A 17280-nucleotide genomic window follows, 5' to 3' on the forward strand; every position below is an offset into this window, starting at 1 on the left:
GGCCCTCGCCCGTCAGGGCCGCCGCAGCAGTGCCAAGGCTGTACAGGGGTTACCGCCGTGTTTCTTGCAGGACTTTGGAGCTACTGCAGTTTGATCTGAGCCCCAGTGCTGCTGAAAATTAGCACGTTAGTACTGCCTCCCAATGCGTTCCACTCTTTAAATACACGGGAGGAGTAACGCTACTTCACACCAGTCAGTAATGGAAGTCCTGCTCCCTGTACTGTTTTGGTATCCGAATTCTTCCCAGTTTTGCCTTGGACGTAGTGATTGACGCTTGTAACCTGTGTGGTCTGACAGAGTGTTTTTCCAGCGGGAGTTTGACGTGTGCCAGCGCTGCTGCAGAAAGCAGCCTCCGACCTGCTGCTGCCTCCCTGACCTCCTCCTGGGTGGCAGTCTGAAGGCACAGGGGAGAGGGCAGCAGAGAGGTGCAAGGGTGGGGAGAGATTTCTTTCAGCAGCAGGGCTGGCCTGTGCTGTTGGTGGGCTGCGGGCCTGGCCTCTCCAGGGGTGGTGGTTCTGCAGTGGAATGCTTGGTTTTGCCAGGAAGTGTTTTTGTATTTGTTATTGTGGTGTGGGATTGGTTGTTGTTAATTTTTTTTCTTTTTTTTTTTCGTTTTTCTTGTTCTTCTGAATGCATACTTTGACCTTTGCCTACTTTGGTAGTTCCAGTGAAAATACGAGCTGTGAGTGTGGATGAGAGAGGCAAAGTTTGTAGTTGCAATGAGCTGCTAAAGGAGCTTGTTCTGCCTTCCCACAGTGAAGTTCTGCTCTTTTTTTGTGGAGTTGCACATAGCCAAAGGAGTCATTTTGGGGACTTAGATTATGTGATGTCTTGTGGAGAGGGACCAAGAATATGAGATTTTGTGGAAAGCACCCATCAATCCACTCACGTCGCCTCAAGGTGATGAGGCCAGATCTTTGTATGGTGCTTTTCAGCTTTTAGCAGACCTATATTTATGTGCTTCTCTTTATGTAACAAGTCTCACTGAAGAACAGGTTAAGACCTTAGGTAATATCAAAACAAAGACACTTTGGCGGTAACAAAGCTTCTAAAAAGCACTGCATGGAGAAAAATTGCTTGTCACAAGTGTGGGTACAGTGATCCTTGTACTTCTAGTATTAGGCTGCTTGAAAATGGTTTGTTAACAGAGAAAACTGTCCTTGGATGTGTTATTTCACCATAATTTTTTGATAAGTGGATGATTAAATTTAAGCCAAGCTGAAGGGAAGCCCTGTTAACTGTAGATTAGTTCTTGTTTTGCTTTTATTTCGTTTACAGCACTGTAGTTAGACTGTACTGCTAATAGCATTGTTTGACGACATTTTTGAATTGGATTCCAGTGAACAGATCAGAGCTGGGAATTTATCTAAAACGTCTGGATCACTAATTTGTTTTAAAGTGAGACCCATTTTCACATACACAAGCATCTAAAAATACAAGTTCCTTTTCACTTTGGGCAAATCCCTTGTGAAGTATTGTTCCTGCCTGTCATGCAGCACTGTCATTGTTTATGCAATTCAAGCTAGTATTTTTTTTTTAAGATTAGTTTTGGTTCTTAAGCATTCAGTTCTTGCCAATTGAGAATACCGGCACATATAACATGGTTTGCGTTTTGTGCACTTCTCAGTTATGTGGCTTTTCAAGACAAAAAAAAGTTTTTTGGACTTAGGTTACATCAGGCAGTGGACGCATATGCACCTCACATGTGGTGCTCTCCATTGCAGAGGCTCATAGGAGTCTTAAGGAAAATCCCGATTTTTTGGTGTGAGGTTACTGTTTTTCAAAACAGTCTAAACAGTTCTGATTTTTTTTTTTTCCGGTTTTTCTTTTTAGAGCTAGCTTTGAACGTTTTGATGAGGGGTAAAGAGATACTGTTGCACTCTGAGGAACTTTTTTCTGATTTGATCATCTTTTGATCATTCAAATCTCAGTTTCTTTTGGAATGAAAAAAAGGATCATTATTATTGATTTCAATAACTTTTGACTGGTACAGTGGATAATATCTCTGTAAATCATTTGTCATAACAAATAACTACTGTATAACACACCTAGAAGCCAAAGTAAAGGTACAAGAGTCTACCTTTTGTATGTGAGGCAAAAATGACAATCTTCTGTTACAATAGGTAAACTATGAGTGCATCTGGTTAACTGTGATATTAAATGTTTTCTTTGTATCCAAATAATTGGACGGGTTTTGTCAGTACATCTTCAGTCACAGTTAAATTTTGTTCAGTTTCTTCTTCAAATCTTAAAGACTAACTTTAACCAGAGAAGTATCTTATTCACTTAGAATGTAATTAATTAACCTGAAACATACCCTCCTTCTTCAAGGTTACATCCAGACATTCAACTTTCTGCCTTACAAATGTATTTTTCTGTCACAAGCACAAACTCAGGAGCAGACAGCTTTCCCTGATGGTTGTGTTGAGTGCAATAACAAAGAGTAAGCGTGGAGATTTTTTTTTTTTTTTTTTTTCCTCTTGACTGGAGCTTTGTCTACAATTTATCTGTTTGTTTACTTTTATGTTTTGAACTTACGTGGAACTTTTAACTTGTAGGGGAAACAGTGTTTTACTTTAAACCTTCAAGGTGTTTGTGTTGATTTGGTGATACTTCTTCATGCAATTCATTTGTGTGTAGCTTTTTGTCTGAACAGTGATCCAGGAGACAAATTGACTCTTTCTTTACTTTTATTTTTTTAAACTAGGTTTGGGCAGAGCGTACGCTCTGGCTTTTGCCGAAAGAGGAGCTTCAGTAGTTGGTAAGTTTTATATTAACTAACTTGATCTAGACAATGACCTTTGCCTTTTCACATGGCTTGCATTCAACTGTCCATGCCCTTTTTGACAGTAACCTTTGTTATTTAATGGTTTTCTCTCTTATCTTTTGCTATTTAAATTTTGCTTACAAGCTTTATTTTCTTATGAAACAAGTTGTCCAAGTTTGACCAAGGGCTATCTTTGCTGGAAAGCCAATTTCAATCAGATCATTTCCTGTACTTGACTTACATCCATGCCTACCAATCTTTACTGTGATTTGTGGCCAGAGGGGGTGTTGTCTTAGGTGAATACTGTTCAGAAACTTTTAATATGACCATTTGAAAATGTGAATATGTATCTTCTAGTACCTTCTCCCAGGAAAGAAGTTATTGGAATGTAACGCAGTATCAGTTGCCCCCAGAAAACACAGAATGTGCTGAAAGTGCACTGCATTGTTTTTCTCTGCAGCGCATCGCACAGGAGAGCCATCTGGTCTCAGTGACATTGCCAAATGGCTCTTAGTAAAGGATTTCTTACAGTTTCATAGTCATTTGGTTGAACCTTCTTCAGGGAATATTTAATTGTATTGCAAAATGCTGTATCACAAGCTAATTCTGAAGGCTAAGTTATATTCTTGAGCACTCTCCCGCAGTTGGCATCGCCATTTGACTGCCTCTGAATGAATTTATACAGGTATGTTGATGAGTTCAAGGTTAAATGTTTAAACAGATTATGGACAAGAACTTGCTCACTGATTTAGTAGCTTTCTAATAAAAATCCCATTCTCAGTTCACAAAATTTCATAAAAATTGTTTGTTTTTACTTTATTGATTAAATGTGACAAGTCTGTGTGTAGACAATTAAAAAAAAAAATCTAGGTTTTTTTTTCTGGTAGTTGCCACCTTTGATACTTACCTTATTTACTAGGAATATGAATACTTCATCTTAAGTTCTTATTTAACAAAAATCATGTCACTAAAGCAGCCCAAATGTTTAATTGTATTGATTCTTTGTAGCTAGTGGTGTTCTGACTATCCAGAATGATGTGAAAAAGAATGTATTATATTGCCTGACCATAGCTAATACTCCTTTATCTCATGGCCTTATTGCACAATAGCTAAATCAGTAAGTTAAGAGCTGACTGTGTGTAAGGGAAACTTCTCGTTTCCCTTTGGAAACTGCACCTCACTTCACCCCTTATAGTAGTGCATTGCAATTATCTCCACATGCTTGTATTTATTTTTCTTACTCTTGTTCTCTTATGATTCTGACTTCAAAGAGTTGAAAAGTTATTTGTGTAAAGATTTGAAAATTTTTAACGAAAGCAGATATGAGACTCATGCCTTGTCTCTTTAAAACAAGTTCCCTTTTTTGAATTATGGAAATAAAGGTATATTGTAAGAACAGTGATCAAATACTCTAGTTGGAGGAATACCGGTGGGTCCCAACATGGGAGTTTTTTCTGTCCAGTCCCACATCTCTCTCTGTGTACAACCTTCTGTTGAGTGAGTTGCTGTCAGTGTGGTAAGGCTGACCAGTGCGACCCAAGTGGAACTCTCCCTTATCACCCAAAGGCTGCCTGCTACCACCTTTTTTGTCATCCTTTGTCTCTTTCATCCTTCTCTTTCAGAAAAAGTTTAAAGCAGGAGGAAGGGAATGCTTTGGTTTTGTCTTGCAGCCTGTATTACGTCCAGACCCTATGTTTCTTCCTTTTCAGTCTACCTGAGGGCTCTTCTGCGTTGCTCTTTTAGTTTAGATTAGAGGCATGCTTTTGAAGCATCTCTCCTGATTTGTATTTGTTTGTGTTTTTGTTTGCATTGTGGGATGGTATTGAAGTGCATGAGTGGAGTTCCTTTGAAAACCAAACTGGAAGATGCAATTTGCAGTGCACCTAAATTGTTCCAAATATTTGGTTTGTGGCCCCAGACTACAGCAAGAAATGAGCTGGTTTATTTTTTAAAAAACATGTACTGTAGGTGTGAGGTCCTCAGCACCAACTGTTTCACTCCACATGTTTACTTCTGCTGCTCTGCACTATGTGCTAATAATACACTCATAGCCTTAGAGAAATTCTTCTCTATGGTTTGGACTATAACTGTGCTCACAACTGCTACAGCCTCTGGCTTTTTTCTACTGGATGTTTTCAAGTGGAAATCATACAATGTAAAGCTTGAGCTTAAAATAATGTTATTTATCTTTTTTTTTTTTTAAATTACTCTATGACACTTGCAGAGTTATTTTATCATTTTCAAAGCCTAGAATAGCTCTGTTCTTTCTTGTGTACTCATTTTTGCTTCAACTCTGTTAGTGCCTGCACTCAGCCTAAGGTGCTTTGCTGCCTCTGGAAATTTTCCCAAATATTTAATTAAGCTTTTGTCAGCAAATTACTATTGAAGTGGAGAATAAACATACATAAGCATGTCTTTGGTAGAGAGTTGTAATGTCTTAACAAGGCCAACTGAATGTTTTTGTGTAAGTATTTACCACAAAATTGTCCACTCTCCTTTCCCAGGACAGATTAGAAATCCTAGTGCTCTTCCTGACTTAGTTTTCTTTAATGTTGTGTTAAAAGACCTTTGATGTTGCAGACTGAGCAGTCTGCCCATGTTGCCTATTCTAATGCTTCACTACACTTGGAAATTTTCCCAAATGCCTCACCTGAATTGTGCTAGCTGCACGTTCGAACTGTTATTGACGTATTTAGCGTGGAGATTTTGTTTCCTTTCTTTTTTGCATGAGTCTGTTAGTGTACTTGAGCATATCATCACGTTCTGTCTTAATTCTTTCTGGTTCAAGTTAGGTGGTTCTTGATTTTGGTTTGTTGTTGGGTTTTTCTTTCCTATTCTTTACATGGCTCACTTCTTCTGGACTGGCGTTTTCATTTACTCATTTGGATTTTCTGCAGTGTTCCCACACTTCTCTTGAAGTGCTGCACACAAAATTGAGTATAGGATTCCAGACGAGATTTCTTGGTCTGAGTAATAGAGAATGATTTTGTCATGTGTCCTGCAAGTTCCTCTTTACATGGAGATTTTTTTTTTTTTTTAAAAAAAAAAGCCACAAAGTGGGTTTATTTTCTTTTGTGATGATACAGCAGACTTATAGTTGCTGTTTATCGTCAAGACCAGCAAGAATATCTTGCATATTTTGTGGATTTCACTATGGCTGGCTTCTTGAGGACTTTGCAAAAGTTAGGAGGCACAAAGCTAAAAGACTGTTTAGCAAAATACCAATGTTGCATGTAAATCCACAGTAAATTCTGTTTTCTTACAATTTCATTTTGCACCCATTTAAACATACTTCTTACCATTTTTTAAAATTCTTTGTCCAAATATAATGTGTGTATGGAAATTTTGGGGTGTTCTTGTCCCCCTGATGAATTCTGTGGAACGTGCAAATACAGCAATGCAGCAAACTGTGGAAATGATACAGTGCATTAATGATGTGTGCCCCAGTACACAAAGCAGCCTGGAAACAAAGCAGCTCTCTGTTTCAGGTGGCCCTCTTATCCCACAGGAGCAGGATCTGAAGCTCCAGAGCAGGCTCTTCTCCCTTTGTTCAGACTGCTTGATCTGTTCTATAGTGAAGTTTACTAGTAACATTTTAGCTACTCTATTAAACAGGAACAAAGTCTTCTCAGTCCTGTTTACGGTTCACGCAGTAGTTATAGTAGTTTGACAAGAGACCAGAATTAATCGCCTGTAATTGGTATGTAATCTTGCTCTTAATCTCTGAACTACAATAACACAATTGGAGAGGTAGCCTGGGCAGGGCAAGCAAGTTGAATGCATGGTGGAGACTGAGAAAAAAAAAGTTCTGTTTCCCATGTTATTTTAAAAAAATGATACTGTATGTTATACTACTTTTTAAAAAAGATTATAATGTACCTACTGTTCTTCTCTAATCATCTGAGATTCTCAGTAGGATCCAGATGCAGCAGGTTTTATTAATACTCCTTACAACTTCCAGCATGATAAGGAGAGACCATGACGTCTGAATGTTAACAATGAAAAATTCATTTTTTTGTGATGCACAGTGAATGATCTTGGAGGTGATTTCAAGGGATATGGCAAGAGCTCCTCAGCTGCTGACAAAGTTGTCAACGAAATCAGAGCGAAAGGAGGGAAAGCAGTACCCAATTATGGTATGTTACTTTTCCAGACTAGTTTAATGCTTTATCTATAGGAATAGTGGACCTGTTGAATGAAAAGTTGATACTGCTTAATAAAGGACTACTGCCAGCTTGCCAATACCATATAAATTAAATAGGTGGAATGTAATGTGGAGTAGGGAGACAGAGACACTGAAAGCAAGTGCATAAAGTGCTTTTTTAATTAATACTCTTCTAATGATGCCCTTTTCTTTCACATGCTTTCTTAACATTTAAATACTAAGAAACTCTTCATCTGCAGTTGTCAGAGGCAAAATAGGAATGAATGATGCTTACTTGTTTTGCTTCTTGTTTTTCTTGCAATGGCAAACATTGTGCCATTTCGACTTACTGTGTGGGATTTGCTTTAGGCCACATGCAAATAGTGGCTGAATTTGAATTTATTTTATATCGGGGTTATACACAATTTATTTTTCTTAGCTTCATGGAATTAGCTGTTAATCCTGGAATTGCAGTGTATCCAGTTCATTTTACTTGAAAATTCATACTTTTTTCTTACAGATTCGGTGGAAGATGGTGAAAAGCTTGTGAAGACAGCACTTGAGGCTTTTGGGAGGATAGGTACAGTTGCTTAATTCTGGTTGTAACTTGTTTGCAAGTGCAGAGCCGTTATAAACAGTGCAACAGACAACAGGCGTATGAAGTACAGTGCGACAACAGTATAACTCACCAACCCTTGATGCCCTTAGTCAGTGAAACCTCAATCAGGGGCTTTTCACTTTAGATCTGAATGGGCAACTTTTCTGTCTTTTTGGTACTTTTTAGCAGAAGTTTAAAGCTCAATATATGATTCTTATTTTCCTGCCCTTCAGAATTTTGATACTTCAGTAATGGTTAGCAATTTCTGTCTCAAAACACAGAATTCATGAAGTAGTATAACCAGCTGCATAAAATTAGGATTCATAATGTGGCTGAAGAGTCAGAGATGCTCTGTCATGTTTTGGAAGCTTGTGAAGATCAAAATGCTTTAACACACACAAGGAAAAAAACCTTGAGGTATTCTGTCTAAAAAGTAATGTTCCTCTTTACCATATGATTGCCACTGTTTATTTGTGATGTTTATGTGATTTTAGCCCAGTTTAAATGGCTAAAAGTACACATAATCAAAGCCAACAGGAATCAGATTAGATATTTGACAAAAAATTGTTATGATCCAGGTTGCTTTAGTTGGTCTGTGACTGTGGTTCTTCCAGTTATCATTTGGGCTTACTGCAACAAAGATGGTGGCACAAACTGCATAATCAGGAGCACTCTGGAATTCAAAGCAAGCTGCAAAACTTGCAGCAATGGGTGCATCCTGCAGGTATTGTGTTCCCAGGTGGCCAGCACTTCTCAGCTATACCTCTCTGTCAGGCTTTGTTCCGTTGGCAGGCCGAGACTTACCTGTAGTGAAGTATTTTGTCTTGTCTTAATTATTGTCCAGTGGTAGAGTTTCACTATTTGGGACAAGGAGCTATAGAACAGTAATAGGATGTAAGTGTGCAGTCTTCTTGTCTCTATATATTTTTAGAAGAGGGAGAAAAATAGAAACAAGCTTGTATTTTATCAGTGCATTCACTTAGTTTGTTTTCTATTTTTTTGCAGATATCGTTATAAACAATGCTGGGTGAGTAAACCTGAAGGTTTTTTTTCTATTTGACTGTGGGCTGTCACTTTTGTGTAAACACCTGTTCATCTTTTGTTTGTTTGTTTTGTTTTCTTTTGTTCTTCCTAATGATGCATTTTAGGATCTTAAGAGACCGTTCATTTGTTCGGATAAGTGACGAAGATTGGGGTGAGTTGATAAACTTTAAAATGTGCTTTCTGTGTGAAAAATGAAAGGTACATCCCTCCCATTGGTACAAGGAAGAAGAGAAGGCAGGGAAGACTGTCTGTGCCAGATCAGAGAATTATCTTTTGCCCTGAAAGCTTACTGGGAAGCTGGTTGTGTTCAGCTGCTTTGTGTTCAGCTTGCAAACCAGATCTGTGCTGCAACGCATGGTAGGTGTACATAGTTCCAAAGGGGAAGAAAGGCTCTAGCTGCCACTCCTAGTTGCTGAGCGGAATACAAAAAAGAGCCGTGTGAAACACACGCAATAGTTTTTGTGAGCAGAACACATTCTTAGCACCAGCACTGACCGGCTGAATACTAAACAGGCTTAAAAGACCCAGCACTAACAAAGGAGGAAAGAAAGCTGATGTGCCAAGGGGCAGAAGAACAGGGGGAGCCTTCAGTAGGATGGTAAGTGGTGGTAAGCCAGTTGAGAAGACTTTTGCAAAGGTGGTCTAGCTTCTGTAGTCTTTGTTTGACTGTGCTTAAGTGCAGAAATTCTGAATGTTTGTGATTTCTATACAGGAGATCCAAGAGGCAGAACAGATGATCAGTGTACGTTCAGGCAAGCCCTTCAAAATGATCTATAAAAAAGGAAAAAAAAAAAAAAAAGCCCACTACTTTTTAGTAACAGTTTGAGAGTGTGAAGAGAGTGCAGTTTTTGTCATGAAGAAGAAACAAATGGTGTATTTCAAGTTGGGAGATGAAATCCTGGAATTATTAAACCGACATTACTTTGTTCCTAGATATAATTCATAGAATTCATTTGAGGGGATCGTTCCTGGTCACCCGAGCTGCATGGAATCATATGAAAAATCAGAAATTTGGCAGGTAAAAATTTGTCCTTTTTTTTTGCTTTTTCAGTAGGGTATAACAGACTGATGTTTGCCCTGACAGTGAAGGAGGAGTTTTGCATCCTCTTCTTTCACTGGGATGAAACAAAATAAGTCCAAATGTGTAAGCCCTTTTCCTTTCAGTTCTTCCCCACTCTCCACCTCCCCAGCCAAGTGTTTAAAGGTTTTTTCCATGTAGGTGCAAATATCCCAGAGAGGAGCTGTAGGGTTATAGAAATACCATTTCTTTTCATGAGGACTGGTTAGAAATGTTTGTTACTTGTATGTTACTGCAAGTTTGAGGGATTCTTTTCTTTCTCGTTCTTATTCAAATGACAGGTACATGCAGTTGTGCTTGTGGGTCTTGTTTTTTTTTTGTTCAGGGCTGGTGTTCCCGTCCCCCGCTCTTTGTACAAATGTACTTGTCTTAGAAGTTGTGGAAATGTTGTTAACTGAAAGAGTGCAGTGAATTCAGACCGTTAAGTTTTTTTCACTTTTGTTGTTTTTCCTTATCAAAATACTGATGTGATTATATTAATCTGAACAACCAAACCCACATGTTGAAAGCTGTATGAGTTTCTTTGTCATTCTGTGACCAAACTGACATTCATTCTCATCCAGGGAACTGAACTGTAAGGATAAGGGAAGAGATCAGCGGGCAGAATACAAGGCTAAAGTCTAGGAGTTGCATCCGTTTAGGAAAACACTTCCCTTGGCTCCTTTTCTGTGTTTGCTCAGATAATGGTAGTGAGTGCTTCTGCGGTTTATGCGTAGATGTGTGCCATCTGCAAAATGCCTGCTTTGTATAGATTTTGTAGCTTTTTTCATCTTGATCATATTGAGCCAGTACTTGTAACACATCTCTTTATTTAAATTAAAAGCAATGGATTATGGTCAGTGAGGCAAATGATAATAAAAATGGAATAAATTTTGATCCCAGCTGTGCAGTGTGTATACAGTAGATTGGAACAGCTTCTTTTAAAAGTGAAGGTATGGACCCTTTTCTTTTGAATTCCAATTTATGAGAAGACATGCAGCACAATGTTTTCTTGCCTCAAATCAGCTATGAGCTGCAGTGGTTTTAGAGCTTTCAGTGAGCAGCTCAGTTGTTTCCACAGCAATAATGTTAGGGGACAGCAAAGGGCAGGACTTTGCTATCTTCTTCCTTCATGTATTTAATGCACATTAGGATTCTTTGAATGTGAATTCTATAAGAATACATCTTTACATATTACCAGGTGGATATGAAGGTGAAGTCATTTTCAATAAAATAATTTTCTTCTGACCGCTGAAGCCATTTGTTAGTTATAAGAATAATGCCACTTGAAGTGCAGTTAGAACTTGAAAAGAAATACTTTTCTCTATACTGTACCCTGTTGTCACAGAACGACTATTCTAGTTTTGCAGTATAACTCAAAAAGGCTCATGACTTTGTTAGTTTTCTGCTACTATGACAACACTTCAAGATTTGTCAGATGTTTGCTATCAATCAAATATAAAAAGCATCTGTTTGTTAGCAAAAACCAACAAATAATGTTTTCTTATTTGCACACTTTTGTCTTGTGGAATATGGAGAATATAATGCCAAAGCTGGAAAATACTGTTGTGTAGAATTAAACAACTTGAAGAAATCATTGAACTTTTTTTTTTTTTCCTTTCCCTCCTCTTCTCTAAGAATAATTATGACTTCCTCAGCTGCTGGAATATATGGTAACTTTGGTCAGGCAAACTACAGTGCTGCAAAACTTGGACTTTTGGGTCTTTCAAACACAATTGCAGTTGAAGGCCGGAAGTATAACATCCACTGCAACACAATTGCTCCTACTGCTGGATCCAGACTGACCCAGACTGTCATGCCACAAGGTGAATTATTTAAGGTCTACATGTACTGATATTTTTCAGTAAATTGAAGCACAGCTAACTTTCTTATCTCTTAGAAAATGCAAATCCTTTACACTTCATACACTGCTAATTCATTATTCTTACTGTCTTTTTGTCTCTGAATTGTCAACTTACTTTGTCTGTTGTAAGGAATTCTTATTTTCTGCCACAAGATAAGAAGCAATTTTTGTAATTCACAAAAGCAATTTCATGTGGCAAGGCTCTTTAATTATAGTCTCTTCCAAGATCCTCCTACGGTAGTGGAAAGGCTTGTTTGTTGCATCAGGTGTGGTATCAGGTTCGTGCATAAGGTGTCTGCACTTGTTATAATATTGCGTAATTGCAAAATACGTTTTTTTGCACAACATGTCATGTATGTACTTCTTCGTTCCATGATCTGCAGGAGATGATAATGAATTGAGTTGCCTAATATATTATGTTTTTCTTTATTGCACAGTTACTAATCTTTGAATGCTTGAATAGGTTTTAACAGAGCACTGCATTGGGAAGTCAGTATAAAGAATGTTGTAGGAGACAGCTGCGTGTAAAGTGTAAATTTAGGATAAATAGAGTGACTAATTACTTTGGCAAATGACCAGAAGAAAGAAAAAGAATTTGGAAAAAAAAAGTCTGTAAAAGGAAATTGCTCTCAAAGTCTTCTAGAATCAGCCTATTTCATTTCCCTCCTGCCTTTCTTTTCCCTAATGATAGGCAGATTTCAAAGCCAGGAGAATCATTACATTTTTCAGACTGATACACAAGATATTGAAGATTAATATATTTTATACAGTTTTGCATGGATTGAATGCATGATTTTGTTTGGCTAATTAAGTTCTGTGTAAAATATTCTGATTTAGGTCTAAATAACCAAGTGATCAGGAAATCTAGCACCTCTATAGGTTGTAGGTTCCAGGGATTTATTGCACTTAATTACAGAAGAGTCAAATACATTAAGCTTGCAGCCATCAGTTCCTGAAGCATAAAGTGGAGTTCAGTAGCTGGAATTTCCTGAAGATATTTACATAGAGTGATAAAACCACCTCCTAATTTTCTTTCTTAGTAATTTTAAGAAGAGTGAGATCCTTTGGTCTCCCTATAAGATAGTTACAGCTCTGATCATTTATTTCTTACCTCACTCCCTCCCTCCCTGTCCAGTTTTTCAAACACTTTTAAAATGTTTGGACACCAGAACTTTAAAAACATTTTTGTATGTCTTATCAAATCATCCTTGTTACCTTAGTCAGTATTTTCCTGTTCATCTTTAGATGTCTGCAAGCACCTATGCTTTAGCATTGCCACAGTTATGTATGTTCAACTTGGCCCACTTATTGTTGTTCTTGCTAGAATTCTAAATATAGTTTGCATCTTTTGTGTGTTTTTTAAAATTTCTACCACCTATTTCTTGATTCATTTAATAGTGGATTAATATCATTTGTGATAACAGTCTAATGCTAATTTTTGAGACTAAATGGTGTGTGGCATAAAATGGAATACTATAGAAAAGCCTAAGGCTCTTGTTATGCACTTACAACATACCATATTAAATGGAGTTCAATTTCCTTTTACCTTTGTGGAACTTCTAAAAATGAACTTTGTTACTTCAGCTTGGCTATTAAAGAAATACCTGTAATGCTAAACTTTCCCAGCTCTTCATCTGTCAGGGTATATTTGGAAACGCTTGCTGAACTTTAGCTGAGGAACAGCTATGTATCTATTGCTGTTGAAAGAATAATATTCTAAAATCTGAAAAAGGAAATTAAACAAAGCTTTTTTTCTTTCAGACAGTGGATAGAACATGTGGTGAAAGCTTCCTAGATAACCACACTCTGCTCCATGATAATATCTCCATTTTCAGATAGTTTTCTCTTGTGCCAGATGACAATGATAATCCCAAAATACAGTTGATACATAAATTTAGCAGGGCTGATAATTCCCGAGATATCATTTGGAAAGATCAGCATTTCCAAATGGGATGTTTCTTAAATATTCAGCAGCTGCAATTCTTTTCATGTTGTCTTTTCTTTATAACTGACTAGCAAGTTAAAAGGGAAATCGCTCAAGTACATCGCCATCAGGATTATATCTAGCTGGCTTATCCTGCCTGTCAGATGGAAATTTAGGAAGGTACCTGGCTTTGCAGTCTGCACGTTACGGTGTTCCCAACGTTTAGACAGTCTTTCATCTCTCTGGCTAGAACCAATGTCATTGGGTTTGGAGGCATACAGGCGTCTCACAAATTGTTCGTATTTAAATGAATCTTCAAATGTTTCATTTCATTTATCCTTTCTTTTCATGGCAGAACACTCTTGGTTAAATTCTCCCTGGCTCTGCTGTTCATCAGAAGGTGTTAGAGTAAGAATAATTTGGTGAAATCATACAGTATTTCTGTTTTATGATTCCCCCCTCCAATTTGCTCTAGATCTGGTCGATGCTTTCAAACCAGAGTATGTTGCTCCCTTAGTTGTTTGGCTTTGCCACGAGAGCTGTGCGGAGAATGGCAGTCTGTTTGAGGTAATTTTTTTATCTTCCCTTTCTTCCCCCTCTTTATCCCCCAAAATCAGTCATATGCTTTAGCCTGTCCAGTCTTAACGTTTTTGCTGAAACTGAATTATCATGTGAGATACTACATACTCAGCATAGACAGAAGAAATGTTGACCCTGTTGTGCTGTATATGAGAAGTACATCAGACAGTAACAATGTTGTCAAATTCTGGTGTGTGCTTAAAATACTACTGATTTGAATTGTTACGATTCTTACTGTACCCTTATAAGTTTGAAAAGGTACCAAAGCAACTACTTCAGAAGAAGTTTTTGTTTTCTAAATCATTCAAACACAGAAAGCAACTTGCAGGAAGGATGAATTACTTAGTTATGGAATACATTATAGGTATTGTCATCAAACTGCTAGCTCATAAATTGGATTGAAGCCGTTATCTTGTTCTTGGAGTTCTACGTTGCTTGCATTCCAGTGCTTAACTAAACTGTTAAATACAACCAGCAGTAGTTCAGAAATTTTTATTATGTTGAGTTTGTTCTGAAGTAATAGTTTTGTTTCCCTACATTACCAGAACTTTCCTTTGTAACATGTGGTAAGCTGATGATTTTCTTTTTTCTTGGCAGGTGGGAGCTGGATGGATTGGAAAATGTAAGTACTTTTGTGTTGCAGGATTGATTTTGTTTTTTGAATTGACAACAAAAGTGTGCAAATAGTCTTTGCAGTTAACCTCTGCTCAAGATATTTTTATTTAGGGAGAGAAGATTAGCAAAAACCTAGGGTTCTGAGGAGACTGCTTATTTTAAGTAAAAGTCACAAATTTCACTTTGCGTGGGGGAAACTGGTAACTTAGGTAGTGGTTTGTTAAGCTTTTGAGCTGACTAACAGTAATTGAAAATCTGCCTAAGTAACCTTAACTCTTGGATCCCGAGGGTATAATCGAAGTCAAGAAGAATCTCTGGTTTTGGCACTGAGTATACCTTGCTGCCTTTTCTTGAAAACTTCTATTTTTCGTGGTGTAAAAGTAGCGCGTGCTGGTAAACAGGCTGCTTTTTAGTTGCTTTCCACCTTTGTTTATACTTCTATAAAAATACTAGTGATATGCATTAACGTGTTGAGGCAATTAGCCTTCTTAATAACCAGTAGCTGTGCTAGCTAAGTATTTTCCTTGAGGGACTCCAGTAACTAGCTTAAATATGAACGTAAAGAAAACTTGCAGACAATACTGAGGGCTTACGAGATGGAAAACTTAATTCAAGTGAAATGTCTTAACTTTTTTCCTAAATATGTTGCGCCTAATACCAGCATTATTTTCCTGAACTGTTTGAGGACTTTTCAGCCTACATGAACATCACTAGTGGGTTGGAAGTAGGGCCATTAATTCAAGAAGTGGTTCCCTCTTCTTCCAAAACATTTTTTTGCCCACTTGAGAAAGATTTTGTATGTTTCTAACTAACTGTAAATATTCTGGTGGCACTGGAATAGCTTTTCCCAGGTGGTGTATTAAACAGATTAAACAAATCGGGGCAGCAGTGTAGAACCTGTTGGTGCCCTCCAAGGAATTGAAAATCTGTGGCTTCTCCCCTCTGGTCAAAAGAAAATACTATTTTTCATCATTATAATGGCTACTGTTAAAGTCTTTAAAATGAAACCAGGTTGTTAATGAGGTGCCTTATTCGTTGTCTGTTGCTAATTAAGAGCAAAACCAACATGACAGATTAAAGATTAGTTGCAATCCAGGAAGTCTTGTTTCCTTCCAGAACTGATTTCACATTAGCCTTTCCAATTTCTCTCAAGTTACAGTATTGAAATACAACTTCAGGGACCATTTGGAAATGCTGGCTATTGGTATTAACATTCTTTCATAGATAACAAGTGGTTTTCACATTTCCCCTATAGTTTTCCAAGGCTTTCAGAAGATTCCTAAGCATTAGTAGCCAAAGTCATGTCAAAAGAGAATGTCTGTAGATACATACTAGCTACAACTTTTCACTAGAGAGAATCTTAAAACTGATGTAATATTTTCAGAGAGCAATCAGTCTGTTGTGGCTTTAATGAAATTTACAACCAGTGCTATTCCTTTTCTAAGTATTAGTTAAAAGCAGTGAGCCCTTTTAGTCCAGCTTGAAGTTATGCTGGTGAGTTAAATTGGAGTACTTGTAACCTCTCCTTTCTTGCACTGTCTTGAAAGTAGCGGCCTAGATGAAAGTGATGTAAAGAAATTAAGTTTCTTTGTTTGTTACTTGAACTCTGACTCATATTTCCCATTAGTGCGCTGGGAGCGATCCTTGGGTGCTATTGTCAGAGGAAAGAATCAGCCAATGACACCTGAAGCAGTGAGAGATAAATGGGAGAAGGTCTGTGACTTTGATAACGCCAGCAAACCCAGAAGTATCCAAGGTAAAGGAGACTTTGATAATGTGGATAGTTTGGGCAAGCAAAGCTTAGAAGAGAATGTTTTCTTGTCAGACGTTTGCTGAAACTTTACTTCAAAAAAATACAGAACCAATGAATTCTTTTGTAAATGTGTACATTAATCATTTACATTAATCTGACCATTTCAGTATGGTCAGATCTTTTTAAGAAAACTTTTGTGTTCTTACCTGTAGAATTAAGAAAGCTTTATCTTTCTTAAGAGTTTCTAGAGAAGCGACATCACTGTCATTTTATGTATTACAGCCAGACTAATGGTTGTGTTTTATTTGATTGCACCTACATACAGGTAGTAGCAGTGTAATAGAGAGATTGTATTTTCTTTTCAGTCCTGGAATCTTGTTTTTTGGTAGACACTTCCATACCAAAAAGCTCTCTGGTTAAGTCATTTGGTATAACACAGCAAAGAAGTTCTTCCTTACTGCCTTGTGTTCCGGGTTAACAGCACCCCCTTGGCTGGTGACCATAATGACTGTCTCTTCCAATGCTTTGTTTTACTTCCTTTGTTCCTTCCCGTTATTTGGATTTTTTTTTTTTTTTTTTTTTTTAGCCAGCATGACTCTGATCTTTCCTGCTGCCATACTTGCTCCTCTTTCATCTTCCAAGCTTTCTCTTTGTTGTCTTATGTCTCTCTGTTGTCTTAATGTCTCTCTTTATTTAGATCCATAGTTGTCATAGTTCATAAATGAACCAAGACTAATTATCCTAGCTGCTTTCCAAGATTTCTCAAGATGCTACCCTTAGTTTGTTAGTGTGAGTTACATGTGCTTAGTATCGCTGGTGGTTGTTTTGTTATTATGGATGTCATTGTTTAAGTCAAAGATTGAGTATTTGTCGAATGAGGAAATGCCATCATTTAAGTGGTTGGGGGAGGAGGGAAGGAGGCATCCTTATGTATA

The 17280-nt window shown here is 37.5% G+C and overlaps 1 protein-coding gene across 1 annotated transcript in view; it reads left to right on the forward strand.

Annotated features, from left to right (window-relative positions):
- Window positions 1-2415: 2415 nt before the first annotated feature.
- Window positions 2416-17280, forward strand: part of HSD17B4 (hydroxysteroid (17-beta) dehydrogenase 4) — a gene marked incomplete at its 3' end in the record, with an annotated part of 50874 nt that continues 36009 nt past the window's right edge. Inside the window, exons 1-11 of the mRNA XM_009583059.1 lie at window positions 2416-2443; window positions 2708-2761; window positions 6796-6903; window positions 7432-7491; window positions 8515-8536; window positions 8658-8704; window positions 9487-9571; window positions 11249-11436; window positions 13874-13965; window positions 14575-14599; window positions 16220-16348. Coding sequence (XP_009581354.1) covers window positions 2416-2443; window positions 2708-2761; window positions 6796-6903; window positions 7432-7491; window positions 8515-8536; window positions 8658-8704; window positions 9487-9571; window positions 11249-11436; window positions 13874-13965; window positions 14575-14599; window positions 16220-16348 — 838 coding nt within the window. The remainder of the gene's footprint in view (window positions 2444-2707; window positions 2762-6795; window positions 6904-7431; window positions 7492-8514; window positions 8537-8657; window positions 8705-9486; window positions 9572-11248; window positions 11437-13873; window positions 13966-14574; window positions 14600-16219; window positions 16349-17280) is intronic.

The sequence above is a fragment of the Fulmarus glacialis genome, unplaced genomic scaffold (assembly GCF_000690835.1).
Source record: "Fulmarus glacialis isolate BGI_N327 unplaced genomic scaffold, ASM69083v1 scaffold42498, whole genome shotgun sequence".
Taxonomy (NCBI): domain Eukaryota; kingdom Metazoa; phylum Chordata; class Aves; order Procellariiformes; family Procellariidae; genus Fulmarus; species Fulmarus glacialis.